The sequence below is a fragment of the Aquarana catesbeiana genome, linkage group LG12, assembly GCF_042186555.1.
Source record: "Aquarana catesbeiana isolate 2022-GZ linkage group LG12, ASM4218655v1, whole genome shotgun sequence".
NCBI lineage: Eukaryota > Metazoa > Chordata > Amphibia > Anura > Ranidae > Aquarana > Aquarana catesbeiana.
In genome coordinates, this window is record NC_133335.1 from 145529673 (window position 1) to 145555080 (window position 25408).

The 25408-nt window shown below is 41.8% G+C and overlaps 1 protein-coding gene across 3 annotated transcripts in view; it reads right to left on the minus strand.

Annotated features, from left to right (window-relative positions):
- The window catches only part of TRMT1L (tRNA methyltransferase 1L), a 322764-nt gene that overhangs the window by 263317 nt on the left and 34039 nt on the right, over nucleotides 1–25408 (minus strand). For 2 of the 3 annotated variants that reach the window (XM_073608380.1, XM_073608378.1), the window contains exons 2-8: nucleotides 18289–18469; nucleotides 12931–13029; nucleotides 12734–12796; nucleotides 11252–11350; nucleotides 11057–11119; nucleotides 8945–9058; nucleotides 2663–2724 (exon numbers count right to left, since the gene is read on the minus strand). In XM_073608380.1, coding sequence (XP_073464481.1) covers nucleotides 2663–2724; nucleotides 8945–9058; nucleotides 11057–11119; nucleotides 11252–11350; nucleotides 12734–12796; nucleotides 12931–13029; nucleotides 18289–18358 — 570 coding nt within the window. In that variant the 5' untranslated portion in view covers nucleotides 18359–18469. The remainder of the gene's footprint in view (nucleotides 1–2662; nucleotides 2725–8944; nucleotides 9059–11056; nucleotides 11120–11251; nucleotides 11351–12733; nucleotides 12797–12930; nucleotides 13030–18288; nucleotides 18470–25408) is intronic. The other variant, XM_073608381.1, reaches the window with a different exon arrangement.

Consider the following 25408-nt stretch of genomic DNA (forward strand, 5'->3'; position numbering starts at 1 on the left):
TGCAGTGCCCGCAAGGTCCCCCTCCCTGCTCAAGAAAGCACATGTACAGGCCTGTCTGAAGTTTGCTATTGAACATCTGAATGATTTAGAGGAGAACTGGGTGAAAATGTTGTGGTCAGAGGAGACCAAAATCAAGTTCTTTGGCATCAACTCAACTCGCCACGTTTGGAGGAGGAATGCTGCCTATGACCCCAAGAATACCATTCCCACCGTCAAACATGGAGTCGGAAAAATTATGCTTTGGGGGTATTTTCCTGCTAAGGGGACAGGACAATATCAATGCATCAAAGGGATGATGGACGGGGCCATGTACCGTCATATCTTGAGTGAGAACCTCCTTCCCTCAGCCAATGCAATGAAAATGGGTCGTGGATGGGTATTCCAGCATGACAATGACCCAAAACACACGGCCAAGGCAACAAAGTAGTGGCTCAAAAAGAAGCACATTAATGTCCTGGAGTGGCCTAGCCATAGAAAATATGTAGAGGGAGCTGAAGGTTCGAGTTTGTAAATGTCAGCCTTGAAACCCTAATGATCTTTGAGAGGATCTGCAAAGAGGAGTGGGACAAAATCCCTTTTGAAATGTGTGCAAACCTTGTGGCCAACTACCAGAAACGTCTGACTAACAAGGCCAACAAGGGTTTTGCCACCAAGTACCAAGTCATGTTTTGCCAAGGGGTCAAATACTTATTTCACTCATTAAAATGCAAATCAAATTTATAAAACTTTTTTGAAATGCGTTTTTCTGGATTTTTTTTTTGTTATTCTGTCTCTCACTGTTAAAATAAACCTATTAACATTATAGACTGATCATTTCTTTGTCAGTGGGCAGATGTACAAAATCAGCAGGTGATCAAATACTTTTTTCCCCTTACTGTAGGATTCACTGTATCATCAGGTAGGTCTCTGTAGTGGTCAGGTAAGTCTGTACTACTGTACTGGTGGAAGGGACTGCTACAATAACATGGGTTAGGGGTCTCAACTTACTTACCTTGCACCAGGCGCCGACAACCCACTCTAGGCCACTGAATATAGCACAAAACAACTCAGCAGATTACTGGCATTATCTTTACAGGTTACCAGAGTGTGAACCATGAAAAGTGGATGGAAGCATATTCTCTTCACTAAATAGAGAAATGCCACCTGCATGGACTTTCCAGGAGGTGTCTACCCTGTGCCTCAACAGCCCCTCATGAGGCAACTGTAAGCATGGGAAGGACACATGAATGTGAGTGATACAAATGCTGCCTCCCCAAATGGGTGACAATATAGGAAAGTCTCCCCAGGAGAAAGTAGAAAGCTTACAGTTACCTTATGGGAAAGTCTCCCCCAGTGGGGTTTTTCCGCAGCAGAATTACAATCATTAAAAGTGGTTTTCTAAAACACTTTTAATGATTGTAATTCTGCTGCAGAAAAACCCCACTGGGGGAGACTTTCCCATAAGTAACTGTAAGCTTTCTACTTTCTCCTGCAGTCAGTGACAGGTCCATGGGGGAAAATGGGCGGGGGTAGGGTGTAAAGCGACCCATTGAGAAAGAGGGAGAAGTGGCTTTAATGCTGGCTGTACCTTCCTCATTAAATGTCTATAATTTTGTCTTCAGCTTAGGGTGGAGCTACAGACAGCATTGGCAGAAATAAAAATGTGCTTTTACTGTACATCTTAACAGCAATAGAGAACTCATGAGTAACAAGTGCTAGATGTACTGGGCAACTAGAGGCTTCGACATGTTTTTTTAAGTGGTTGTGAAACATCTATTGTAAAATGGCAGCCGAGCAGGAGCAGTGTTATCCTGGGTAGATATCATATGACATTCTCCAGGTAACGTCCTAGGGGCCATGAATGGTCGCATGCTGTGTCCACCGGACACAGTAGAAGACAGATAGTTGTACCAGGCCGGCCCTGGTACCATGTGATCGCTGTGATCACATGTCAATAGTAGACAATGGCTTTCATTTATAGCTATTTGTGTACTACCGTCATCTCTGTGATTGGTCACAGTGATCACATGATACAAGGGGCCAAATCACAGTGGGCCTGTACCATGTAATAGCTGTGGCCAATCAATAGAACACTGACACAAGAATGGATGCCATTCATAAAAATAATGAACAGTTGTGAAAAAAAAATCCTGATCACCTCCCCAGAGCAGTACAGTGTCAGAGTATGTATTAAAAAATAAATAAATATGACTGTCACCAGTCAGTGTCCCTGACAGCTGTCACACCAGTCATATGACAGTGCTGTACTGCTCTGGTAAAGATTAAAAAGTGGTCAGTTGCACTGTCCTGCCATTTTAGGGCCTCAAGAAATTAAATAGGGGAACATGAGGACTGATCAATATTATATATTTGCTAAATTTTCTAACATAATTTTATAAAAGAAACAAAGAAAAACGTTTTTTTTCTAAAGTTCTCTGTTCGTGAGAAAATAAAATAGTGATTAGTAACTACCAACAAAAGAAAGCTCTATCTCAAAGAATGATAAAAAAATGATATATGGGTACAGTGTTGAATGCCTGAGTAACAGGCATTCAAAGTGTGACAGCGCCGAGATCTGAAAACTGGCCTGGGCAGGAAGAGGGTGAAAATGTCCGATATTGAAGTGGTTAAAATTATATTTAATTAACAGTCTAGTTAAATACATATACTATAAGTAAAATACCTCATTTTCATTTTGTGATGTATTTTGCAAGCAGGGCAAACAACATATGCACATTCTGTAGTCTGAAAAGACAAATAGTGAATATTTCATGAATGAAAAAAAAACAACAATTTCATTAGGGTAAAAAGATTTACTCCATAACTATTAAGGACAGGTTCACACTGCTCCGACATGGAAGTCGCACGGCTTCCGATCCGACTTTGCGCTTCGACTTCATGTTCGACTTCCATGTGACTTGTGTGACTTTAATGAACAGGATCAGACAGATGATTGCGACTTGTCCTTTGACCAATCAAAACAATTCCTTTGCTTCTGGTATGGATCAAACCTCAGGCCAAATTTATTGGGGACAAGGGCCTTTTCCCAACAACCTTGGGCGGTGTGGGGGTCTGCAGGCAGGGGGCTTGTCAGAATCTGGAAGCTCCCTCTAAGAAAAGCCCCCCCCCCCCCCATGTGAGTGAGTATGGGATAAAGTGTACCCCTACCCATTCACCAAAAAAAAAAAAAAAAAAAAAGAAGAACTCTTGACAATTTCATTATTAAATCGGGTCTTCTTTCTCTGCTGCCGCCACCAATGTCTTTTTCCTCCGGTCTTCCTTGAGTATTCTCCCTCCGCCACCAACGATTCACTAAAATGGGTGACGTCACCGGACGGCTATGGCTATATAAGAACTGGCAGACACTGGAGCTGACACAACAGCGGGAGCAATCATAGGAGGAGGACCTTTTTTATTATTACTATTATTAGCGGGTCGGCGAAGAAAAGAAAGACACAGGGCTACGACAGGGGACATTCTTCATTTTAATAAAGGCCTGTCAAAAACTGTCTCTTGTTTTTTTTGGGTGAATAGATAGGGGTACAATTATACCCCATACTCATTTACATAGGGGGGCCAGGATCTGGGGGCCCCCTTTCTTAAAGGGGGCTTCCAGATTTCGATAAGCCCCCTGCCCGCAGACCCCCCCCACAACCAATGCCCAGGGTTGTCTGAAAGAGGTCCTTGTCCCCATCAACATGGGTACAAGGTGCTTTGCGGTGGGGAGGGCCCTAAAGCACAGTCGGGCCGACACAAGTTGGACTAGTTAAGATGGCTCTCATAGGGAACCATTGATTTTGACATGTAATGCGACTTGTGCTCTCGAAGTCTGAGCGCATGCTGGACCAGTGTGAACTGGCCCTAAGCTAAATAAGAAACAACTGTCAATAAGTGCTACAGTGCAACAACTGTACTGACAGTCCACTTGTGTGTAAGGGACATTAGTCTTTAATCCTTGAACACCCAAAAAATCAATTTTATTCAGTATCCTCTATAATTATAATCCAACAGGACATGTCAGTTTATCAGCTCGCCCTAACGTTATAGAAATACATGTTCTATATATATATATATATATATATATATATATATATATATATATATATATATATATATATATATATATATATATATATATATTTATTTATTTATTACACACACACAGTTGTGCTCATAAGTTTACATACCCTGGCCATTTTTCAGAGACTATGAATGATAACACAAAAACATTTCTTTCACTCATGGTTAGTGTTTGGTTGAAGCTAGGGAAGCACCGAAATTTCGGCCACCGAAAACATATCGGCCGAAAATGGCCTTTTCGTCAATTTTCCGAAAGAGAAAAATGGCCAATAATGGAGCCGAAAATGGGGCGGGGCATGGGCCCTTGGTGCCGCGCCATCACGGGGGTGTCCTATAGCGCAGAAGAGAGAGGAGAGCAGCCGCTCCTGTGATGTTCCCGGCACAGTAATCAACCAGGCGGCGGTTCTCCTCTCTCTTCCCCTGCACAGGCTGGCTGCATTGATCTCCTTTATTATGTCTGCAGTCTCTGATCATCTCCTGTATTATGTCTGCAGTCTCTGATCATCTCCTGTATTATGTCTGCAGTCTCTGATCACCTCCTGTATAAAAATATTTTTTAAAAACAGTCATTTTCGGCATCTGTCAGTTTCGGTATCGGTTTTTGGCCTAGTGCATTTTTTATTTTCGGTATCGGTTTCGGCACCAAAAAACCCATTTGGTGCACCCCTAGTTGAAGCCATTTATTTTCAATCAACTGTGTTTACTCTTTTTAAATCATAATCACAACAGAAACTACTCAAATGACCCTGATCAAAAGTTTACATACCCTAGTGATTTTGGCCTAACATGCGCAAAAGTTGACACAAAGGGGTTTGAATGGCTATTAAAAGGTAACCATCCCCACCTGTGATCTGTTTATTTGTAATTAGTGTGTGTGTGTGTGTGTGTGTGTGTGTGTGTGTGTGTGTGTGTGTGTGTGTGTGTGTGTGTGTGTGTGTGTGTGTGTGTGTGTGTGTGTGTGTGTGTGTATATATATATATATATATATATATATATAAAAAGGTCAATGAGTTTCTGGACTACTGAGACCCTTGCATCTTTCATTCAGTGCTGCACTGACGTTTCTGGATTCTGCATCATGGGGAAAGCAAATAAATTGTCAAAGGATCTGCGGGAAAAGGTAGTTGAACTGTATAAAACAGGAAAGGGATATAAAAAGATATCCAAGGAATTGAGAATGCCAATCAGCAGTGTTCAAACTGATCTTGCCATCCAAAATAGATGGCAAGATAAATGCAGTATGTTATCAAAAAATACTGGAGGAACATTTGCATTCATCAACCAGGAAGCTGCGCATGGGATGTACTTGGACATTTCAACATGACAATGATCCGAAACACAAAGCCAAATCGACCTGTCCTTGGCTACAGCGGAATAAAGTGAAGGTTCTGGAGTGGCCATCACAGTCTCCTGACCTCAATAATATTGAGCCACTCTGGGGAGATCTCAAAACATGCAGCGAATGCAAGACAGCCCAAGAATTTACAGGAACTGGAGGCTCTTTGCCAGGAGGAATGGGCAGCTTTACCATCTGAGAAAATAAAGAGCCTCATCCACAAATACCACAAAAGACTGTCAAAGCTGTCAATGATGTTAAAGGGGGCAATACACGGTATTAAGAACTGGGGTGTGTAAACTTTTGATCAGGGTCTGATCGGGTAGTTTCTGTTGTGATTATGATATAAAAAGAGAAAACACAGTTGATAACAAATGGCGCTATATATATATATATCTGGTAGATTTATGATCTACCATCTGATAGGTAAATTTAGTGAATTGCTCGTTAGGAAAGTTAGATTTGCCTCTGTTCCAGCTTGGCTGACGTTGCGTGTGGTTCCACACTGAGTCGGTGGGTGTCGCTGTTACCATTGGCTGGTGTTGGAAGGGCAACGTGTCGAAGCGTGTGGATGCTCCTCTGTCCCGGAGACAACTCGGTGGAGGTGGTCCCTCGAGTTGCATTCTGGGAGGGGGTATTTATGGGACAGACGCCATGTTTTGGGGTTCGTTTTACAGCCACCTGCTGGCCCTCCTGGCCGACAGGTATGCGTTAGAGTGCTACCTCGTGGTCCTCCGTTCCGGAGGCCCGCGCCGCTGCGGCTCGTGGGTGGGCCCAGAAGCGTGTCTGGGGCCTACCACAGCAGCCGAGGAATGGTCCTGAGCTGTCTATCCAGAGTGAAGAAGCTGGACAACCGAGAAGATCCCAGGGGAGGACCCGTCATGGACGGATCATGCAGAGTGCTGGTCTGGAGAGGGGCCTGGTGACTCGGCTGGAGGACGTATCCTAAAGTAGTTCTACAGCATAGTACTGCCGGGTTGGCTTAGAGGTCCAAGTACTGTGTCTGACATTCACTGCAAAAATTAATACATCATGTGGCAGAGGATCGTACGGGTTTATTTCAAGCAAGTCTGTGGCAGAGACTTTTGTTCGTGCTACGTACTGGCTGCTAGGCTGGTGAGAGAGGCCTATCCAGGCGAGCAAAGATTGTGTCCCACAAAGGGGATTGCATCCGATTACAATATTCAACTTTAAAGGACGTTCTCAAGAATCCTAAAGAAAGGTATTTGAGCTTCTCTGCAGCTTCCCTCCTGCCTCTTTCCTGCTACTTCCTTCGTTACTTGGTTCAATAAAGCATTGAAAACGTACTCAAGTGTTGGTGCTTAAGTATTCAGACCCCTTTAAATTTTTCACTCTGTTATTTTGCAGAATTGTTGACATTTTTGCAGATTTATTAAAAAAGAAAAGCTGAAATATCACATGGTCCTAAGTATTCAGACCCTTTGCTGTGACACTCATATTTAACTCAGGTGCTGTCCATTTCTTCTGATCATCCTTGAGATGGTTCTACACCTTCATTTGAGTCCAGCTGTGTTTAATTATACTGATTGGACTTGATTAGGAAAGCCACACACCTGTCTATACAAGACCTTACAGCTCACAGTGCATGTCAGAGCAAATGAGAATCGTGAGGTCAAAGGAACTGCCTGAGGAGCTCAGAGTCAGAATTGTGGCAAGGCACAGATCTGGCCAAGGTTACAAAAAATTTCTGCTGCACTTAAGGTTCCTAAGAGTACAGTGGCCTCCATAATCCTTAAATGGAAGGCGTTTGGGACGACCAGAACCCTTCCTAGAGCTGGCCGGCCAAACTGAGCTATCAGGGGAGAAGAGCCTTGGTGAGAGAGGTAAAGAAGAACCCAAAGATCACTGTGGCCGAGCTCCAGAGATGCAGTCGGGAGATGGGAGAAAGTTGTAGAAAGTCAACCATCACTGCAGCCCTCCACCAGTCGGGGCTTTATGGCAGAGTGGCCCGACGGAAGCCTCTCCTCATGAAAGCCTGCATGGAGTTTGCTAAAAAAAAAAACACCTGAAGGACTCCAAGATGGTGAGAAATAAGATTCTTTGGTCTGATGAGACCAAGATAGAACTTTTTGGCCTTAATCCTAAGCGGTATGTGTGGAGAAAAGCAGGCATTGCTCATCACCTGTCCAATACAGTCCCAACAGTGAAGCATGGTGGTGGCAGCACCATGCTGTGGGGGTGTTTTTCAGCTGCAGGGACAGGACGACTGGTTGCAATCCAGGGAAAGATGAATGCGGCCAAGTACAGGGATATCCTGGACGAAAACCTTCTCCAGAGTGCTCAGGACCTCAGACTGGGCCGAAGGTTTACCTTCCAACAAGGCAGTGACCCTAAGCACATAGCTAAAATAATGAAGGAATGGCTTCACAACAACTCCGTGACTGGCCCAGCCAGAGCCATGACTTAAACCCAATTGAGCATCTCTGGAGAGACCTAAAAATGGCTGTCCACCAACGTCTACCATCCAACCTGACAGAACTGGAGAGGATCTCCAAATCCAGGTGTGAAAAACTTGTTGCATCTTTCCCAAAAAGACTCATGGCTGTATTAGATCAAAAGGGTGCTTCTACTAAATACTGAGCAAAGGGTCTGAATACTTAGGACCATGTGATATTTCAGTTCTTCTTTTTTTAATAAATATGCAAAAATGTCAACAATTATATATATATATATATATATATATATATATATATATATATATATATATATATATATATATATTACACTCACTGACTGCACACTACACGCCTAATCTCCATTCATTCACTATATACCTCTGCCGTGTAAGCAGCAGCCTTATATAGTGTGGGGCGTGGACTTAGCCCCTGAGCCAAGACTGACCAAAGGCACCCTGCCTTTGGCCAATCATGTCTCTCACAGCACATCGCGCTGTGATTGGCCAAAGCATGCAGGTCAGGTGCATGCTTTGGCCAATCAGCAGCTGTCAATGCACTGTGATCTCGCAGTGCATTATGGGGCGCTCCACGGCAGCCAAACTTGCTGCGAGCACCCCATATGTTCATTTGTTCTACGATCAAACAGCTGATGTTCAAGCCCATCTCTAATAATTGATATCGTGGTTTACAAGTCCATTAACATGCATAAATAAAGAGCTTGCAAGAGAAGTTCCAAAGGGTCTTGTGCTTCACTATCAAGCATTACCACCAGGACTAAATCAAGACATTTTGGAACTTTTCTTGGAAGCATTTTATGTTATGTATGCATTTTAATGGTCTTCTATATTATAATTGATTGTAACGTTTACATGTTTATGCATTTCTGATTTGAACATGCATAGCCCTGTTATTTAGAAATACTTTGCCTGTGCCCTGTACAATTTAGATAAATACATTTCCTAAATTAATAACAATAATAATAATAATTAAAATTATTGAAGGAGTTTTACTTTGAGTTTTTTGGAGTCAGCATGATATGATGATTTCCAAACCATTTCTTACCAAATCCTAATCTGTACAGCTGTAGCAATTTCTGTAATTACTTTAATTTACGTAATTTCAGCTAACAAACCTTCAAATTCAACAGAGACTTTCCAATGCAAGTTCTGCAGGTGTCTCAGAAGCTTATTGATGTGACAAGACCTAAAAAGGTCTTCTGGACACAGCGGACATGGCTTCTTCAGACCTGAAAAAAAGATAACAGCAATGATTAAAAGCCAAACCAAACAAAAAGCAGAAGTTTCAATATCAGTGTCAACTACTTTATTATTCACTTCTTTTATCAGTCATCTCTTTTTCATGAATTTAAGTTTAATTATTATTAAAACAGCACATTTCACATTGGTCAGCCTTAACCCAAAACCTGTGTGCTACCCAAAACACTTTTGTTAAAGTGTCACTAAACCCACATCATAAAAAAAAAAAAAAAAAAAAAAAAAAAAAAAATCAATAAACGGTGTATTACATGCTGTTCATATTCACTCAGTCACTATGAGATTCATTTTCTGTAAAACCTGGTTGATCCTGCTGCTATCTCTATATTCCCAATTCAGCTAGGAATTTTGCAGCTGTGGTGGCCAATGCTCAGTTTTCAGTGAGTTTCTATGCGGAGCATTTCCTCCCCATCACATCTGAGCAGCCCATGTGACTATAGAGTCACACATGTGGGTGTATACACAGTGGTAAATGACAACCCACTCCCTCCTCCATGCCCACTAACCAGCTAAACACAATGGGGGCAGGGTATTACATGTAGATTAATGGAGGCTTCACCTCCCTCTTATTCTAAGACACATGCTAAAGGGGCATGACAGTCTGACTGGCAGAAATCTGCCCACACCATGTCATTTCCACAAAATAATGAAGATTCAATTTCAAATATATATTTGTATGACAATTTAAAACAGTTTATTGATAATATTTATTTTACTCTGTATTCCAAAGGCTGTTTCTTTTTTACTTGACATGAGACCAACAGCAGATGGCTAGAAGCTTCTCCCGCTTAAGTTTCCCTGCAGGCAGACAGGCTGGGAAAGAGATGGGTCATAGGACAGCTGTATATCGATTAGTAAAAAGGTACTTTTATTTTTTTTGTTATTAAAATATTTACAGTACCATCACCCACATGCAGAAAAAGAAGGGACAATGTAAATTTAACAGTGTGCATTTAGTATCACTTTAAGGGCTCCTGAACAGTTCATGGGGGAAGACTAAAGCCTTCACAAAACTAAATTTTCCATTTACAAGTGCATCATATGAATGAAAAATATGTCGAACAAGCTCACCAGAGTAGTATGCAGCAAAGGTTTGTTTACCAATAGCTTTCCCACCTATCCTATCAATATTCCAATGGTCATTGCTACTCTGCTGTGACAGTTCAATAATTCATGCTTGTGTAAAAGGTACCTTAAGTGAACATTTTTCCCAGACTTTCTTTCCTTTTGGGAAAGAATTTGAACTTTTTTTTTTAAATTAATCCCTAGGGAGATTTCATTTTCCTTTCTTTTTTTACCTGAAAGATTTCTCCTTACTTCATGTCTTGGTGAGCATTATCACTGGGAGAATTAGAAAAAGGAAATTCCTCCAAACCATCATTAAAAAAAAAAAAAAAAAAAAAACAGAGAGAGCCTAAACCTTCCCCACAGTTGAAATTCCACTTCCAGTCTCTGCTGGTTTGAAAATACTTTTGATAAAAATGTACAGCTTTGCAAATATACAGCAAAATACAGCATTATAAAAAAGGTAATCTATAGGTAAATTCATAGCAAACCTGGACAAGTCAAACTGAGCATATGAAAATAAAATGTAAAAACAGAGAATAGTTTTCAAAAAAATAAAAAAAGGGAAGTGAAAACATTTAGCTGATTCAAGTATACAGTAAATGCAGAGCAATTTACTGTATATGAAATGTCAATTCAACTTGTAAAAGTCAAGCCTAAATCACCACATACTCGCATTCCCTAACTGGTCAAGGATACTATAATAAATGGCCAACAAGAGTGAACAGAAGGTGTAGGAGGTTGGGCCAAGCTCAACATTTGGAGGAAAAGTCAAGCTTTCCATACAACCTCAGCTACCTATATTTTTGAATCTAGTTTAAAAAAAAAAAAAAAAAAAAAAGAGTGCTCCACCTCTGCTTATGTATTGTTTTATCATATGCTCCATTTGCCTTGATCAGACATACCATCAGCTTGATTAGCTAAATCCTCAAGGTGGGATAACTCTTTCTGAATAGACTTGTGCTTTCCTGAAAACAGGACAGAGAAGATTGTTAAGAGTAAGTACCATAAGGGAATAACATTTAACCATCTTACGAAAACAGTTTGGCGTGTCATATTAAAATAATGATATTTAGTAGTATTAAGTTGTAGGTACCAACCTGCGTCTGTCTGCTCTAATAGGAGTTTTGTGGGTTTCTGCTCTTCAACCTGAGTGTCCATCTCCTGGTTGCATAGCTCATTGTGTAATGAGGTTTCTCCTATGAAAATTGTAAACAGCTTTAAAATAGACCAAAAAGCCTTACACATTGAAAAAAATGATTCTCTCCAACCAAAATACATTTTAAAAGAAATTTCGACTTTACACAAATATATTCATGACTTATTCTTATTTTTCCTATAGGAACACAAAGTTGTTGTATCAAGATTATCAGATTTCTCTTGCAATCACATGATAAACCAGAACTTTGACCACCAGAAAGCCCTTACAGCGACAATTGGAAATAATAAAAATCCTTCCTATTCCATCACATTTTTTAAGTGCCAAATTTTTCAGCCAACCTTGTGCAGCCAACATTTTCTCAGTCTCAGCACTTAGTTTAGGCTGAAAATCCCCATTCAGAAGGCCAGTGAGAAAATCTAAATAGCAGCTTTTAAAAAACATGCATACTGTGCCTAAGGTGAAACACAAGTCAGATAAGATACAGACTGATGGCAAGAGAAAGGAGTGGAAGGGCAAGAAATAATGATTAGACACACTGATAACAAGTAGGAAAAGGAAGCAGGATCTAGAATTCAGCTCCGATGAAACAGCCCCCTAGTTTCCAGCTACTTCTCTTATTCTGCACCCTCTATAACAGTGTGTTAAGTTAATAAGCTCTGACTTACCTAGCAACCTAAAAAAGGAAGAGTAACTCGCAGACTCTCCGTTCACAAGTGCATGATATGAATGAAAAATATGTTGAACGAGCTCACTACAGAGTAGTATGCAGCAAACGTTTGTTTACGGTTGACTTTCCCACCCATCCTATCAATATTCCAATGTTCATTGCTACTCTGCTACGAGAGTTCAGTTCATGCTTGTGTAAAGATACCTTAAAGCGGAGTTCCATTCAAAAGTGGAAGCTCCACTTATCAGTCTCCTTCCCCCCTCTGGTGCCACATTTGGCACCTTTTGGGGAGGGGGGAGCGAATTAGAATTAGGAAAGAATTAGAACTTTTTTTAAATGAATCTCTAGGGAGATTCGGAGGAGGAGGGAAGGAGGGAGGAGGCCTAAACCTTCTCCACAGTTGAAATTCCACTTTCAGTCTCTGTGGATTTGAAAACATTTAGCCGATTCAAGTATACAGTAGATGCAGAGCAATTTACTGTATATGAAAATCTCAACAGAACTTGCAAAAGTTCCCCGCATATCTCCACATTTTCCCATTCCCTAACTGATCAAGGATACCACAATAAATGGCCAACAAGAGTGAACAGAAGGTGTAGGAGGTTGGGCCAAGCTAAGTTTGGAGTAAAAGTCAAGCTTTATATAAAAGCTCAGCTACCTATATTTTTGAATCTAGTTTAAAAAAAAGAGAGTGCTCAACCTGTGCTTATGTATTGTTTTATCATATGCTCCATTTGCCTTGATCAGACATACCATCAGCTTGATTAGCTAAATCCTCAAGGTGGGATAACTCTTTCTGAATAGACTTGTGCTTTCCTGAAAACAGGACAGAGAAGATTGTTAGGGAGGAAGTACCAGAAAGGAATAACATTTTACAAACTTACAAAAACAGTTTGGCGTGTCATATTAAAATAATGATATTTAGTAATATTTAAGTTGTAGGTACCAACCTGCATCCTCCTGCTCTAGTAGATGTTTTGTGGGTTTCTGCTCTTCAACCTGAGTGTCCATCGCCTGTTTGCACAGCTCATTGTGTAATGAGGTTCCTCCTATGAAATTCAAAAGGAAAATTGTAAACAAATTTAAAAATAGGCCAAAAAAGCCGTACACATTGAAAAAATATTTCTCTTCAACCAAAAATTGTAAAAAATGTCAACTTTACACAAATACATTCATGACTTATTCTTAATTTTTCCTGTAGGAACTCAAAGATGTTTTATCAAGGTTATCAGATTTCTCTTGCAACCACATGTTAAACCGGAACTTTAACCATAAGAAAGCCCTTATAGGGACAATTGGAAGCAATAAAAATCCTTCCTATGCCATCACATTTTTTAGCCAACATTTTCTCCTAGTCTCAGCACTTAGTTTAGGTTGAAAATCCCCATTCAGTAGGCCTATGAGAAAATCTCTTTAGCAGCTTTTAAAAAACACGCATACTGTGCCTAAGGTGAAGCACAAGTCATACAAGATACAGACAGATGGCAAAAGAAAGGAGTTGAAAGGTAAGAAGTAATGATTAGACACACTGATAACATGTAGGAAGCAGGATCTAGAGTTCAGCTCACCTGAAACGGCCCCCTATTTTCCTGCTACTTCTCTCATTCTGCACCCTCAATAACAGTGTGTGCATAAGCTCTTAATTATCTGACAACCTAAGAATGAAGAGCTACTTTTAGACTCTCGCAGGAGTGTGGTCAAGTGGCCAAATCTCAAGCTCCTGTATACATAGAAACTAAAACAGCTGACAACATACATCGATCAGCCATATGACCACTGACAGGTAAAGTAAACAACATTGATTATCTCCTGACAACAGCACCTCAAACCATGTAGGATATATTAGGCAGTAAGTGAACATGTTGCCCCTGAACTTGATGTGTTGAAAGCAGAAAGAATTGGGCAAGCTTCAGATTTGAGACGTTTTGACAAGAGCCAAACTGTAATGGCTAGACGACTGGGTCAGAGCAACTCCAAAACTGCAGCTCTTGTGGGATGTTCCCGGTTTGCAGTGGTCAGGACTGACCAAAAGTATTCTCAGAAAGGAAAACCAGGGAACCAGTGACAGGGTCATGGGAGGCCAAGTTTTACTTATTTACGTGGGGAGAGAAGGCTGGCACATGTAGTTCCATCCAGTAGAAGAGCTACTGTAGCTCAAATTTCTGAAAAAGGTGAAGCGATACTAAACACACACTGTTTAACCGCTTGCCGCCCGCCCAGCCGTCAAATGACGGCTGGGCGGCGCGGGTCTCATTCTGGGTGGACGTCATATGACGGCCCTACAGAACGACTGCTCTCACGCGCCCGTGGGGGCTCGCATCGTGGCAATTAGTGGTGTGTCAGTCTGACACACCGCTACACCGATCTCGGTAAAGAGCCTCTGACGGAGGCTCTTTACCACGTGATCAGCCCTGTCCAATCACAGCTGATCACGATGTAAACAGGAAGAGCTGTTGATCGGCTTTTCCTCACTCGCGTCTGTCAGGCGCTGTTCTCCTGACAGGGGGGGGTCTGTGCTCATTGTTTATCAGCGCAGCCCCCCCTCGGATGCCCACCCAGGACCACCAGAATGCCGCCAGGACCACCAGGGATTTGCACCACACTGGACCACCAGGTATGCCACCCTAGACCACAGGGAAATGCCAATCAGTGCCCATCCCCAATGCCTGCCAGTGTCATCAGTGATGCCCATCAATGCCATCTATTAGTGCTGCATATCAGTACCCAGTAGTGCCGCCTATCAGTGCCACCCATAAGTACCCATCAGTGCAGCCTTTCAATGCCCAGTGTCGCCTATCAGTGCCAACCAGTGCCACCCATGAGAGCCCATCAGTGCTGCATATCAGTGCCACCTATCAGTGCAGAAAACTTATTTACAAAATTTTATAACAAACAAAAAGAAAAAACTTTTCAAAATTTTAGGTCTTTTTTTTTGTTTAGCAAAAAAAAAAAAAAAAAAAAAAAAAAAACGCAGAGGTGATCAAATATCACCAAAAGAAAGCTCTATTTGTGGGAATAAAATGATAAAAATTCTGTTTGGGTACAGTGTAGCATGACTGCGCATGGTCATTTAAACAGTAACAGAACTGAAAGCTGAAAATTGGCTTTATCAGGGGGTATAAGTGCCCTGTATTGAAGTAGTTAATTTACATTGTCTCTTCTATTTCTGTATATAGCTGATGGCACTGTAATTTTTTTTTTTTAATTAAACAAACAAACCACACACATCCAAGTACCTTTTTCCTAATCGATATACAGCTGTCACATGACTCAGCTCTTTCTTAGCCTATTTGCAGGGAAACATAAGCAGGAGGAGCTTCTAGTCCTCTGCTGCTGGTCACATGATCAGAATAAAAAATAAATAAATAAATTAAAAAAAAAAAAAAACACCCCAGCCCTAGTTAAATTATAATACATAAGGGATATTATCCCCATTTTATGTAGCATCTTCTGTGAAATCCTGGAACTGCTTGCCTCTGCCCCAATTGAAATTGACAGAGCACTTTGGTCATCCTTGGAGGACCCAGACAGTCCAAGAGATAACATTTGCAAGCTTCATAAATGCACATTGACAGACCGTATTATGCAGCAGATGCTTAAGCAGCCACATTTTGACGGGGCTCGTCTGTTCTTCTATTAAGATTTGTCACAAAGCACTCTGATGCAACGTAGGGCTCTCCGCCCTTTACTGGCTGCCCTTCAGATCGCGGGCGTGACCTACAAATGGGGGGGTTCCCCTTCAGCTTGCAAGTCACCAAAGATGACCCCCCCCCCAATGTTTCCTTTCCTCGTTGGGACTGGAGCTGGCTGATCTTCCAGATTGGCGCTGTACTCGAGACATCCCAATACCTTCTCTTCCACAACCTTGGCTCCCTGCAAGATCTAAAGGCCGGTCGCGGGCCAGAAGAGACCTTCCTATGGTTGTTCTTCTGCGAGAGATTGATAAGCTCCTATTATTTCTCCTTGATTCATGCACCTTCAGACCCAGCTCTAACCTAATGGCACCAGCCTTGGCTAAATCCTCGGGACCTGAGTTATGGTTTGCTTGCACCTAGTGTAAACTATGAGGGACCTGGCAATTCACTTTATACCCACCTGGTGCCTTTGTTTTTGTTCTCATATTGCCCCGTTTTCAGTGGCAGGACTACAGTAGCGAACACTTGTTACCCCTGCTCTGTTGAACTTTTGTAATCTATGCGAGCGGAGCGCGAGTTCCTGTGTCCTTTGTGCTGGTTCACATTTCCCACAAAGGCCTAACCAATTTAGGTGTATATCCCTTCGGGGACGCTGGGCTTCGGCCTGGGGCTCCCTCCCAGGGGGGTTTCTCATGCTGAGCCCATAGGTTATCGGACCTGTTCAAACTTATCCAAAAATGTTTTTTATGTCAATTATCTTGTTATCTGTTGAACTGTTTATTTGTTTCATCTTTCCCCAGGATGTAACTTAGCTGACACCCTCACACCGTGCATAATAGTGCACGGTGTGAGAAAGGAAGGCTGAGCCCAGCCCTGACACATATAAATCGCAGTGCAAAATGGATTCTCCAACCTTTTGTAGACATTGGGATAGACACGTCAAAACCAATTCCCATTTTTGAAGACAACCAGGGTTGTATAAAGCTTACGCAATCAGAAAGGGTCAATCCTAGGACCAAACACATCAACATCAAGTATCACCTACTGAGGGAATGTAATTTGACAAAGCACATGCTGTTGAGAAGGGGTGTTGGAAAGAACAGCATGGTTGCTAATAAACCGACAATATGTACTGTATGCATTATATCCATCTATCCAGCAGGTGGTGCTGCAGTGTTATAGTGTGTTCTTCTATGGTAAATAACAGAATGTTCTGTCTATGTTAAGTACATGTACTTGTATACTCCCTTTTCCTGTGTCATGTTTCCTAATGCAGCAAGACATGCATTGCTAATCCTCCATGAAAGTAAAGTATTCTCTGCATTCAACAAGCTTCCAAGCACATGAATCAATAACCTGCTAATACTATATACCTAATATTGTAATAGTTTTGTATGTACAGCATTTTTGTTCAGTAAAAGCACATTTACACACTGCAGAGGTTCTGCCTCCTTGCTTATACTGCAAAGTAACCTTGCTAGATAGACGCAGGCAAAACAATGACTTTTCGGTTGTCAAGGACGCCACGGTCAGCTTCCCAGCACGCTCATTAACCAGCTATTCACTGCGTCCTGATTGGGCAAAGTTGAGCCCTGATTTGCCCAAAGCATGGAGCAGCGTGTTCAGTGGAGCAAACACCAGCCGAACTCCCTGCAAATTCGGGTGTTCGACGAATGGGCGATGTTTGAGCTTAACTTTTGCTCTAGTCATCACAACTAGTGTGTCCCCATTAGATTTCCATTACTTTTCTGGGGACAACCTGAAATTTGGGGTTCTCTTTAACTTTCACTGAAAACTCTAAAACAGGAATAATAGAGAGAGTGAATCTGGTTAACAAGGGCACAGACAGCAATTTACAACCTAACACGGGTTCTAAGCCCTCTGCACTCTGTCCAAATCTAAACAAAAAAAAAAAAAATTGTGCTTTTATTTATATTCTAAGTTTTGAAATCGACAGCAGAAGGGATAAAAACACTGAAGCTTTTATAATTTCAGGTTTCCCTATAAGAGAGATTTTCCTCACTTGTCCTGGTCACAACATTGTAGCCCTGGACATGACACACATCAAAATCTCCAACTGTGACACAAATAGCAGTAAAAGCTGACAGGGATTATAAACTTACCCCAATCTAAAGTCTTGCGCTGTTGATTTGTTTGTTTATTTCCCACCAGACGTACATAGAAGACGATACAAGCCTGACAAAGATTTCTACCCTTCCCAACTCCAAACCTAAAAATTTGTTTTTTCCACTTTAAAGTGAGCCCATACCTAATTTTAAACTTTTTGAAAAGGTTAAAGTCCTACTTAACAACAGTGATATTGTGGCGTTTGCTTATAATAATTTTGTCTTGAAGACAAATGGGGTTTATTTTTGTTGAGACAGAGGCAGAGTACCTTAGGATATGGGATTCTGTAGGGTAGATGGAAGTCTGAAGAGCCAACATCACTTCCTTCTCAAAGTATTATAGGGATGGGTTTGACTGGACTCAGAAAGAACCTACACATACTTAAACCCTGTGTTCTCCAAACCAATCCTGTTGTGGCTTTACCTTTAACCATCATTCCTTTCTGTCAAGTAACATGGAGCATTCCAAAATGGGGATACATTTTAAGTTGTATGGGGTATAACGAACACCTCATTTCAGCCTTGCTATAAAACAACAAAAACTTACTTTGTAAAAGATTGCACTCGGTGGTAGCTTCTGGCTCCAGTATTGATTCTTCTTTAAGATTCTCCATCATTTACATAAAAATTAGTGCAAGACAAACACAAGTCTTGAAGATCCCTCAATAGTGTCATCTGCAACAGGTACAAGTCAACAAAGCTGAAAGTGCACCTCTTTTCGAAGATCTCTGCAAACAAAAACAAAAAATTCCACCGCTTACACAATGTGTATGTAATTGTTATATTTCTTTTCAAAATTGTAAATTCATTGTGTGCTTATAACCGTTTTGCTGCAGGGGTGCGGTGTGGAAGGGCTTACCATAACTGCCAAATTATCCTTATACCCAGGATAAATGTCACTGAAAATGTACCCGTTTTTGAACACCTATGATTGAAATGTAAAACCAATCTTTATACGGTATACTCTGGGCTGAAAGAATGCACGCAGATCCCACCTTTTGCTGACAAAGTAGGCAGTACAGAGCCATGAAATGCATTGATGGATGTATTTTAACCTGTTTTATGATCAATAAATACTGACCTTCCTGAATACACTTGGAAGCACTTTTTATTTAATGGGCGCCTCTGCCGGCCACACACTGGTTCCATTTTGGGCCTCAGTCCTTTTACCATTGTTTACCACATCTGATTGCAGCCTAGCAGAATGCAGTATTCTCAAAACCCCTATGAGCTTAAAGTGTGACTGCCCACACTCACTCTGCATGGTGGCAGTCATATTTTTTACATGTGCTAAAACAGATTGCTTGACCCCAAGATGGATATCAAGCAACCTTATGAATGCGAGTATACACTTACTACACATTTGTTATACATCCCAGTTACATACAGTACAACTGAACACCACTCTTCGAAGGAGCTCTTGAATCTTTCTATCCCCTTTTTCTCTTTGTCCCTGCTCTTCTGGAGCACCGCTGACACTTTGTGTACAATCTTACAATTCTCCAGTTTCTACTAGAGGTCGACCGATATATCGGCCGGCCGATATTTGACGTTTTTTTCTTAATCGGCATCGGCCGATTGTGCTGATAAAAAAGGCCGATATAACTCAGTGGACTTGCAAATGACTTCTGAAGTCAATACAAGTTGCCTGTATTCTTCTCTGAAGCGACTTCTCCCCCTCTCTGGGCAGCCTGCCAAATCTGATAAAGAACCTGAATTGATACAATGTTTACACTTCTGAATGAGCTGAACTCCTTGTGTAGAAGCTCTCAGTTTAACCATTTAAAGTGGAGTTCCACCCACTTGTACAACTCTTCAGCATCCCTCACTAAACTGTGCACTGTAAACGAATTGGATATTTTTTTTTCTCAGCACCTACTGTATATCTGCTGTATTCATTTTTCACTTCCTCCTCCCTGGCCGCGGCCCATCGCATCATTTCCTGTTTGCAATGCCTTCTGGAAAGGGGCAGCAACTTCCTCTGACACTGCCGTTGCTATAGAAACCTGACCTGAAACCTGTTACACTGCTTATGCTGCACTGAGCATGTGCGAGATCTGCAAGGATGAGATCCAGGAAGAGATACAGTCTGGCTTCAGATGCCCACACTTAAGATGGCCACGGCCTGCTGTAAGTTTATAAAATAACAAACTACTGCTATAAACTAACAAAACAGACCTTAGTTTACAGACTAACGTTACTAGAATACATTAAGCTTGTGTATTATAGGGGTATTTTTATTCAAAAATTATCATTTCGGCAGGAACACCACTTTAAAGACTAAATCTTTTCTGACACTCGTTGCTTACAAGTAAAAATCCTGTATTTTCTGCTGGAAAATCACTTAGAACCCCCAAACATTATATATTTTTTTTTTAGCAGAGACCCTAGGGAATAAAATAGCGGTTGTTGCAATATTTTATGTCACACGGTATTTGCGCAGCGGTCTTTCAAACGCAATTTAAAAAAAAAAAAAAAAATACACTAATAAATTTACAAAAAAAACTAAGCAGTAAAGTTAGCCCATTTTTTTTTCGTCCAAAAGTTTTGATTACCTGTTTTTGTGTATTTATTTTTAAGATATAGTTTTTTTTAATATTTTTCTTTATCTAAATTCTACATATAAGTGAACTGATTGGAGGTTTGTTTTGTTTAATAAATGTTTAAATGTAAAAAATTTTCTGTATCACTTTAGGTTGCTTTCACACTGCAGCGGGCATGCGTTGACGGTAAAACGCTGCTAGTTTTAGCGGCGCTTTACCGTCATTTTAGCGGCGCTATTCGGCTGCTAGCGGGGAGCTTATAACCCAGCTAGCAGCCGAGGAAGGGGTTAAATGCGCCCCTGAAGCGCCGCTGCCGAAACGCTTTGCAGGCGCTTTGGCAGCGGTGCGCATTCATTTCAATGGGCAGGAGTGGTGGTATACACCGCTCCAAAGATGCTGCTTGCAGGACTTTTTTTTAACATCCTGCCAGCGCATCGCCTCAGTGTGACAGCACTCGGGATATCACACTGAGACTGCAGGGATGACGTTTTACAGGCACTTTACAGGCGCTATTTTTAGCCCAAAAGCGCCTGAAAAACACCCCAGTGTGACAGGGGTCTAACTGTTAAATTTTATGAGATGAAGGAAAAAAAAAAAAATCGGCCTAATATATCGGCCCAAAAAAATCGGCATCACATATCGGCCATCGGCCACCGAGATTTCTAAATATCGGCATCGGCCAGAGAAAAACCCATATCGGTCGACCTCTAGTTTCTACAATCAAATATGGCATTTTGCATTGACTGGATCTTCCATACTATGAGCCTTTTTTTAGCTGCTCTATGGAGCTTGAAACTGATTTTTTCCATCCTCCGGTGCTTTTTATTTTTATTATCCACAGACGTCATTCACTTTCCTTTACGTTCCCTCACTTCCCTCTATCCAAATTGGGCCCACTTAGCAATTTTCCCTCCCCGATGTCATGCGACTCATTAGTGTTACAAGGTCTCAGGAATGAATGGGGAGCAGATGTGTTAAATGTGGTGTTATCGCTCTCCGCTCTCACTCTCTCATACTGGTCACTGGAAGTTCAACATGGCACCTCACGGCGAAGAACTCTGAGGATCTAAAAAGAAGAATTGTTGCTCTACATAAAAGATGGCCTAGGCTAGAATAAGATTGCCAAGACCCTGAAACTGAGCTGCAGCAGTGGCCAAGACCATACTGAGGTTTAACAAGACAGGTTCCACTCAGAACAGGCCTCACCATGGTCGACCAAAGAAGATGAGTGTATGTGCTCAGCGTCATATCCAGAAGTCGTATTTGGGAAATAGACGTATGAGTGCTGCCAGCATTGCTGCAGAGGTTAAAGGGGTGGGGGGGGTCAGCCTGTCAGTGCTCAGACCATACAATGCACACTGCATCATATTGGTCTCCATGGCTGTCATCCCAGAAGGAAGCCTCTTCTAAAGATGATGCACAAGTAAGCCTTCAAACAGTTTGCTGAAGACAAGCAGACTAAGGACATGGATTACTGGAACCATGTCCTGTGGTCTGATGAGACTAGGGTTGTCCCGATACCGATACTAGTATCGGTATCGGTATCGATACCGAGCATTTGCCCAAGTACTTGTACTCGGGCAAATGCTCCCGATGCTTCCGCCGATACCTGGACTGTCAGCTGTGATCGGCGCGTGGGGGAGTTACAAGATTCTCCCCCAGCGGCTTTCACCAGCTTTAGTGACATACAGCAGTGATCGCTCACCGCTGTATGTCACTGCATCCTCCTCCATGCCCCCTCCGTTCCTCTGTGCCTCTCCGCTGTCCCCTGCATTCTTCTCTCCTTATCTGTCCCCCTCCATACTCACCCTTTGTTCCTCTCTCCTTATCTGTCCCCTGCATTCCTCTCTCCTTATCTGTCCCCTCCGTTCTCCCCCTCAGTTCCTCCGTCCTCCCCCTTCTTCCTTGTGTATGGATAGAGTCAGCTGACTCTGTCCATTCACATAACTGAAACATTGTAATCTCCTGTGATTACTATGTGTCAGTTTATGAATGGAGAGAAGCCGCTGTCTTCTCTCCATTCATTCTCAGTGCAGCTGAGGCTGCAGAGAAGGGGACTGGGGAATCTCTATCCTCTCTCTCTTTCTCTGTCTCAAGGGGGAGATATCAGAGGTCTGTTAAGACCCCTGATATCTCACCAAAGCCCCCCAAAAGGGCTGATTAAAAAAAAAAAACAATAAAGAATAAAAAAATATTATTGTAAAAAATAAAAATTGTAAAAAAAAACAAACAAAAAAAAAAAACACACACACATACAACGTTCACCCCCCCCCCCCCCCCCAAAAAAAATAGCAAAAAAAAAACTGTCACGTGACATTAAAAAAAAAGTATCGGTAATCGGTATCGGCGAGTACTTGAAAAAAAGTATCGGTACTTGTACTCGGTCCTAAAAAAGTGGTATCGGGACAACCCTAGATGAGACCAAGATAAACTTATTTGGTTCAGATGGTTTCAAGCGTGTGTGGCGAGAACCAGGTGAGGAGTACAAAGACAAGTGTTTCTTGCCTACAGTCAAGCATGGTGGTGGGAGTGTCATGGTCTGGGGCTGCACGAGTGTTGCCAGTACTGGGGAGGTATAGTTCATTGAGGGAACCATGAATGCCAACATGTACTGTGACATACTGAAGCAGAGCATGATCCCCTCCCTTTGGAGACTGGGCCGCAGGGCAGTATTCCATCATGATAATGACCCCAAACACACCTAAAAAACGACCACTGCCTTGCTAAAAAAGCTGAGGGTAAAGGTGATGGACTGGCCAAGCATGTCTCCAAAACTAAACCCTATTGAGAATCTGGGGGGCATCCTCAAATGGAAGGTGGGGGAGCGCAAGGTCTCTAACATCCACCAGCTGTGATGTCGTCATGGAGGTGTGGAAGAGGACTCCAGTGGCAACCTGCGAAGCTCTGGTGAACTCCATGCCCAAGAGGGTTAAGGCAGTGCTGGAAAATAATGGTGGCCACAAAATATTGACACTTTGGGCCCAATTTGGACATTTTCATTTAGGGGGTGTACTCACTTTTGTTGCCAGCGGTTTTGACATTAATGGCTGTGTGTTGAGTTATTTTGAGGGGACAGCAAAATTTACACTGTTATACAAGCTGTACACTTACTACTTTACATTGTAGCAAAGTGTAATTTCTTCAGTGTTGTCACATGAAGATATACTATATTATTTACAAAAATGTGAGGGGTGTACTCACTTTTGTGAGATACTGTATATACATGCCTCAGTTCATAAATCTTACTGCAGGATTACATATTTAGATGTGCCTCTTTTAACCACTTCCCACCCGGCCTATAGCAGATTGACTGCCGGGAAGTGGTTCTGTTATCCTGACTGGGCGTCATATGACATCCAGCAGGATACCATCCTGGTGTTTGGCGTCTTATCCTATGTGACCATGTACACAGTCTTGTTTATTGCCTTTTTTTGCAGTTGCGTTTAACAGTGTTTCTTTAGAAGCAAAAAAATGGGTTCAGACGCAGAAGATTTCCACGTTTTAGACGCCAAACGCAGCACCTGCGTTTAGACGCGTTTTCGTTTATAAGCGTTTTTAAAAGTACCCTATATTTTAGACCTGAAAAGACAAAAATATGATGGAAAACAATGAAAAAAAAACATTAAAAAAATAGTTAAAAATGTTTTAATTACTTGCGATGATTCATAGACTATATATAGCCCTTGATGCAATGCAATACACCACTGGTATTGCTGTATCCAAATTGGTGTCCATGCGTGTCTACTTTTTCAAGTAGAAGGTCAAATGTGGCAATGGACATGCGTGTGAAATTAAAAATTTGTCGGGGTAGGTACGCAGCTGTACGTACATGTTTACAAAATATCCTGCCGACATTCACTGCGCAATCAAACGATGGGTCCAATAGCGACAAACTCTGACTATGGACCTCTCACGCAATTTTCTACGTCGTTCTAGCCTCATCAAAAGCAATGTCAGGAGCATTTCCTCACATATGCTCATTATGGGATCCATTGCAAAAAAAAAAACAATCACAGAAATAGAGGCAAATACAAGTAGGCAACTGTTCTCATTGCTGCTGCTACTCACTCTGGTCAAAATGGCTGAAATAGCTAACTACAATGTTTTTTTTGAGCTTGGGGAGGGTCTTAAATGAGGTAATCTTAATAAACGCTTCTAGACGCAAACGGGTGTTTTAAACGCAGGTTTCAAGGTGTCAAAAAATTTTGTTCAGAAGACTTTGACTCAGTGTCCTGTGTACATGGGGCCTACCTCTGTCTCAGTGAGCAAGAAGTGGAACTAAACTCTCCCAGTCAACATAATTTTTTATTCTCATGCTGCTAGCAATAGCATTAGTAAATAGATAATAAAGTATATCATATTTACTTGTTTTGAATTTTTTTTCAGTTACTTCCTGGTTTCTTGCCTAGGTAAATTATGTCATACATACCAGGAGTCTTCAGGAAGGGAGGAGACGAGGAAGGGTTTACCAGCTAAGCACAGTCTCCTGCATGCACGCTTGCACTAAGGGCATATGGATTCCTGGAAGTAAATGCTACATGAATCATTTGTCCTTACTCAAGATGGCCATGGCCACGGCCAGAAACGCCAAAGGGGTGTTTTTCAAAGTGATTTCTCAACAAAGTAAAGCATAGAGACATGGATGGGGAAGTTTGCTTTGAATATTAAAAATTAATTAAATTGTGGTTTTGGTGCTTAGATGTAGTGAAGATCTGCTTTAAAAGCATTATTTTTAATAGAGGAAAAGGCCAGTAAGATTTTAGAGGGTCCGATGCAACAGCAGAGAAAAAAACATTCCGAAATCAAATTTTCCAACTAAAGCTGCATTAACACCAGAGCGTAGTGTCTTTGAGCGTTTTGCCGGCGTTTTTCTGCTCGTTATTATATATGTGCAAGTTTGGCATATTTAATGCACAATTTTATACAGCATTTCTGAGCTTTGGCTTTATTAGTAGGGATCCACCGAAATTTCAGCCGTCGAAACACATCGGCCAAAAATGGTGTTTTTCGGCACATTGCCGAAAGGAAAATCTTGCCGATAATGGGGCCGAAAATGGGGGCGGGTCCTGGATGGGCCCCTGCCCTCTGGTGCTGCCCATTGCGGGGGGAGTCTTCCTGGCTCGC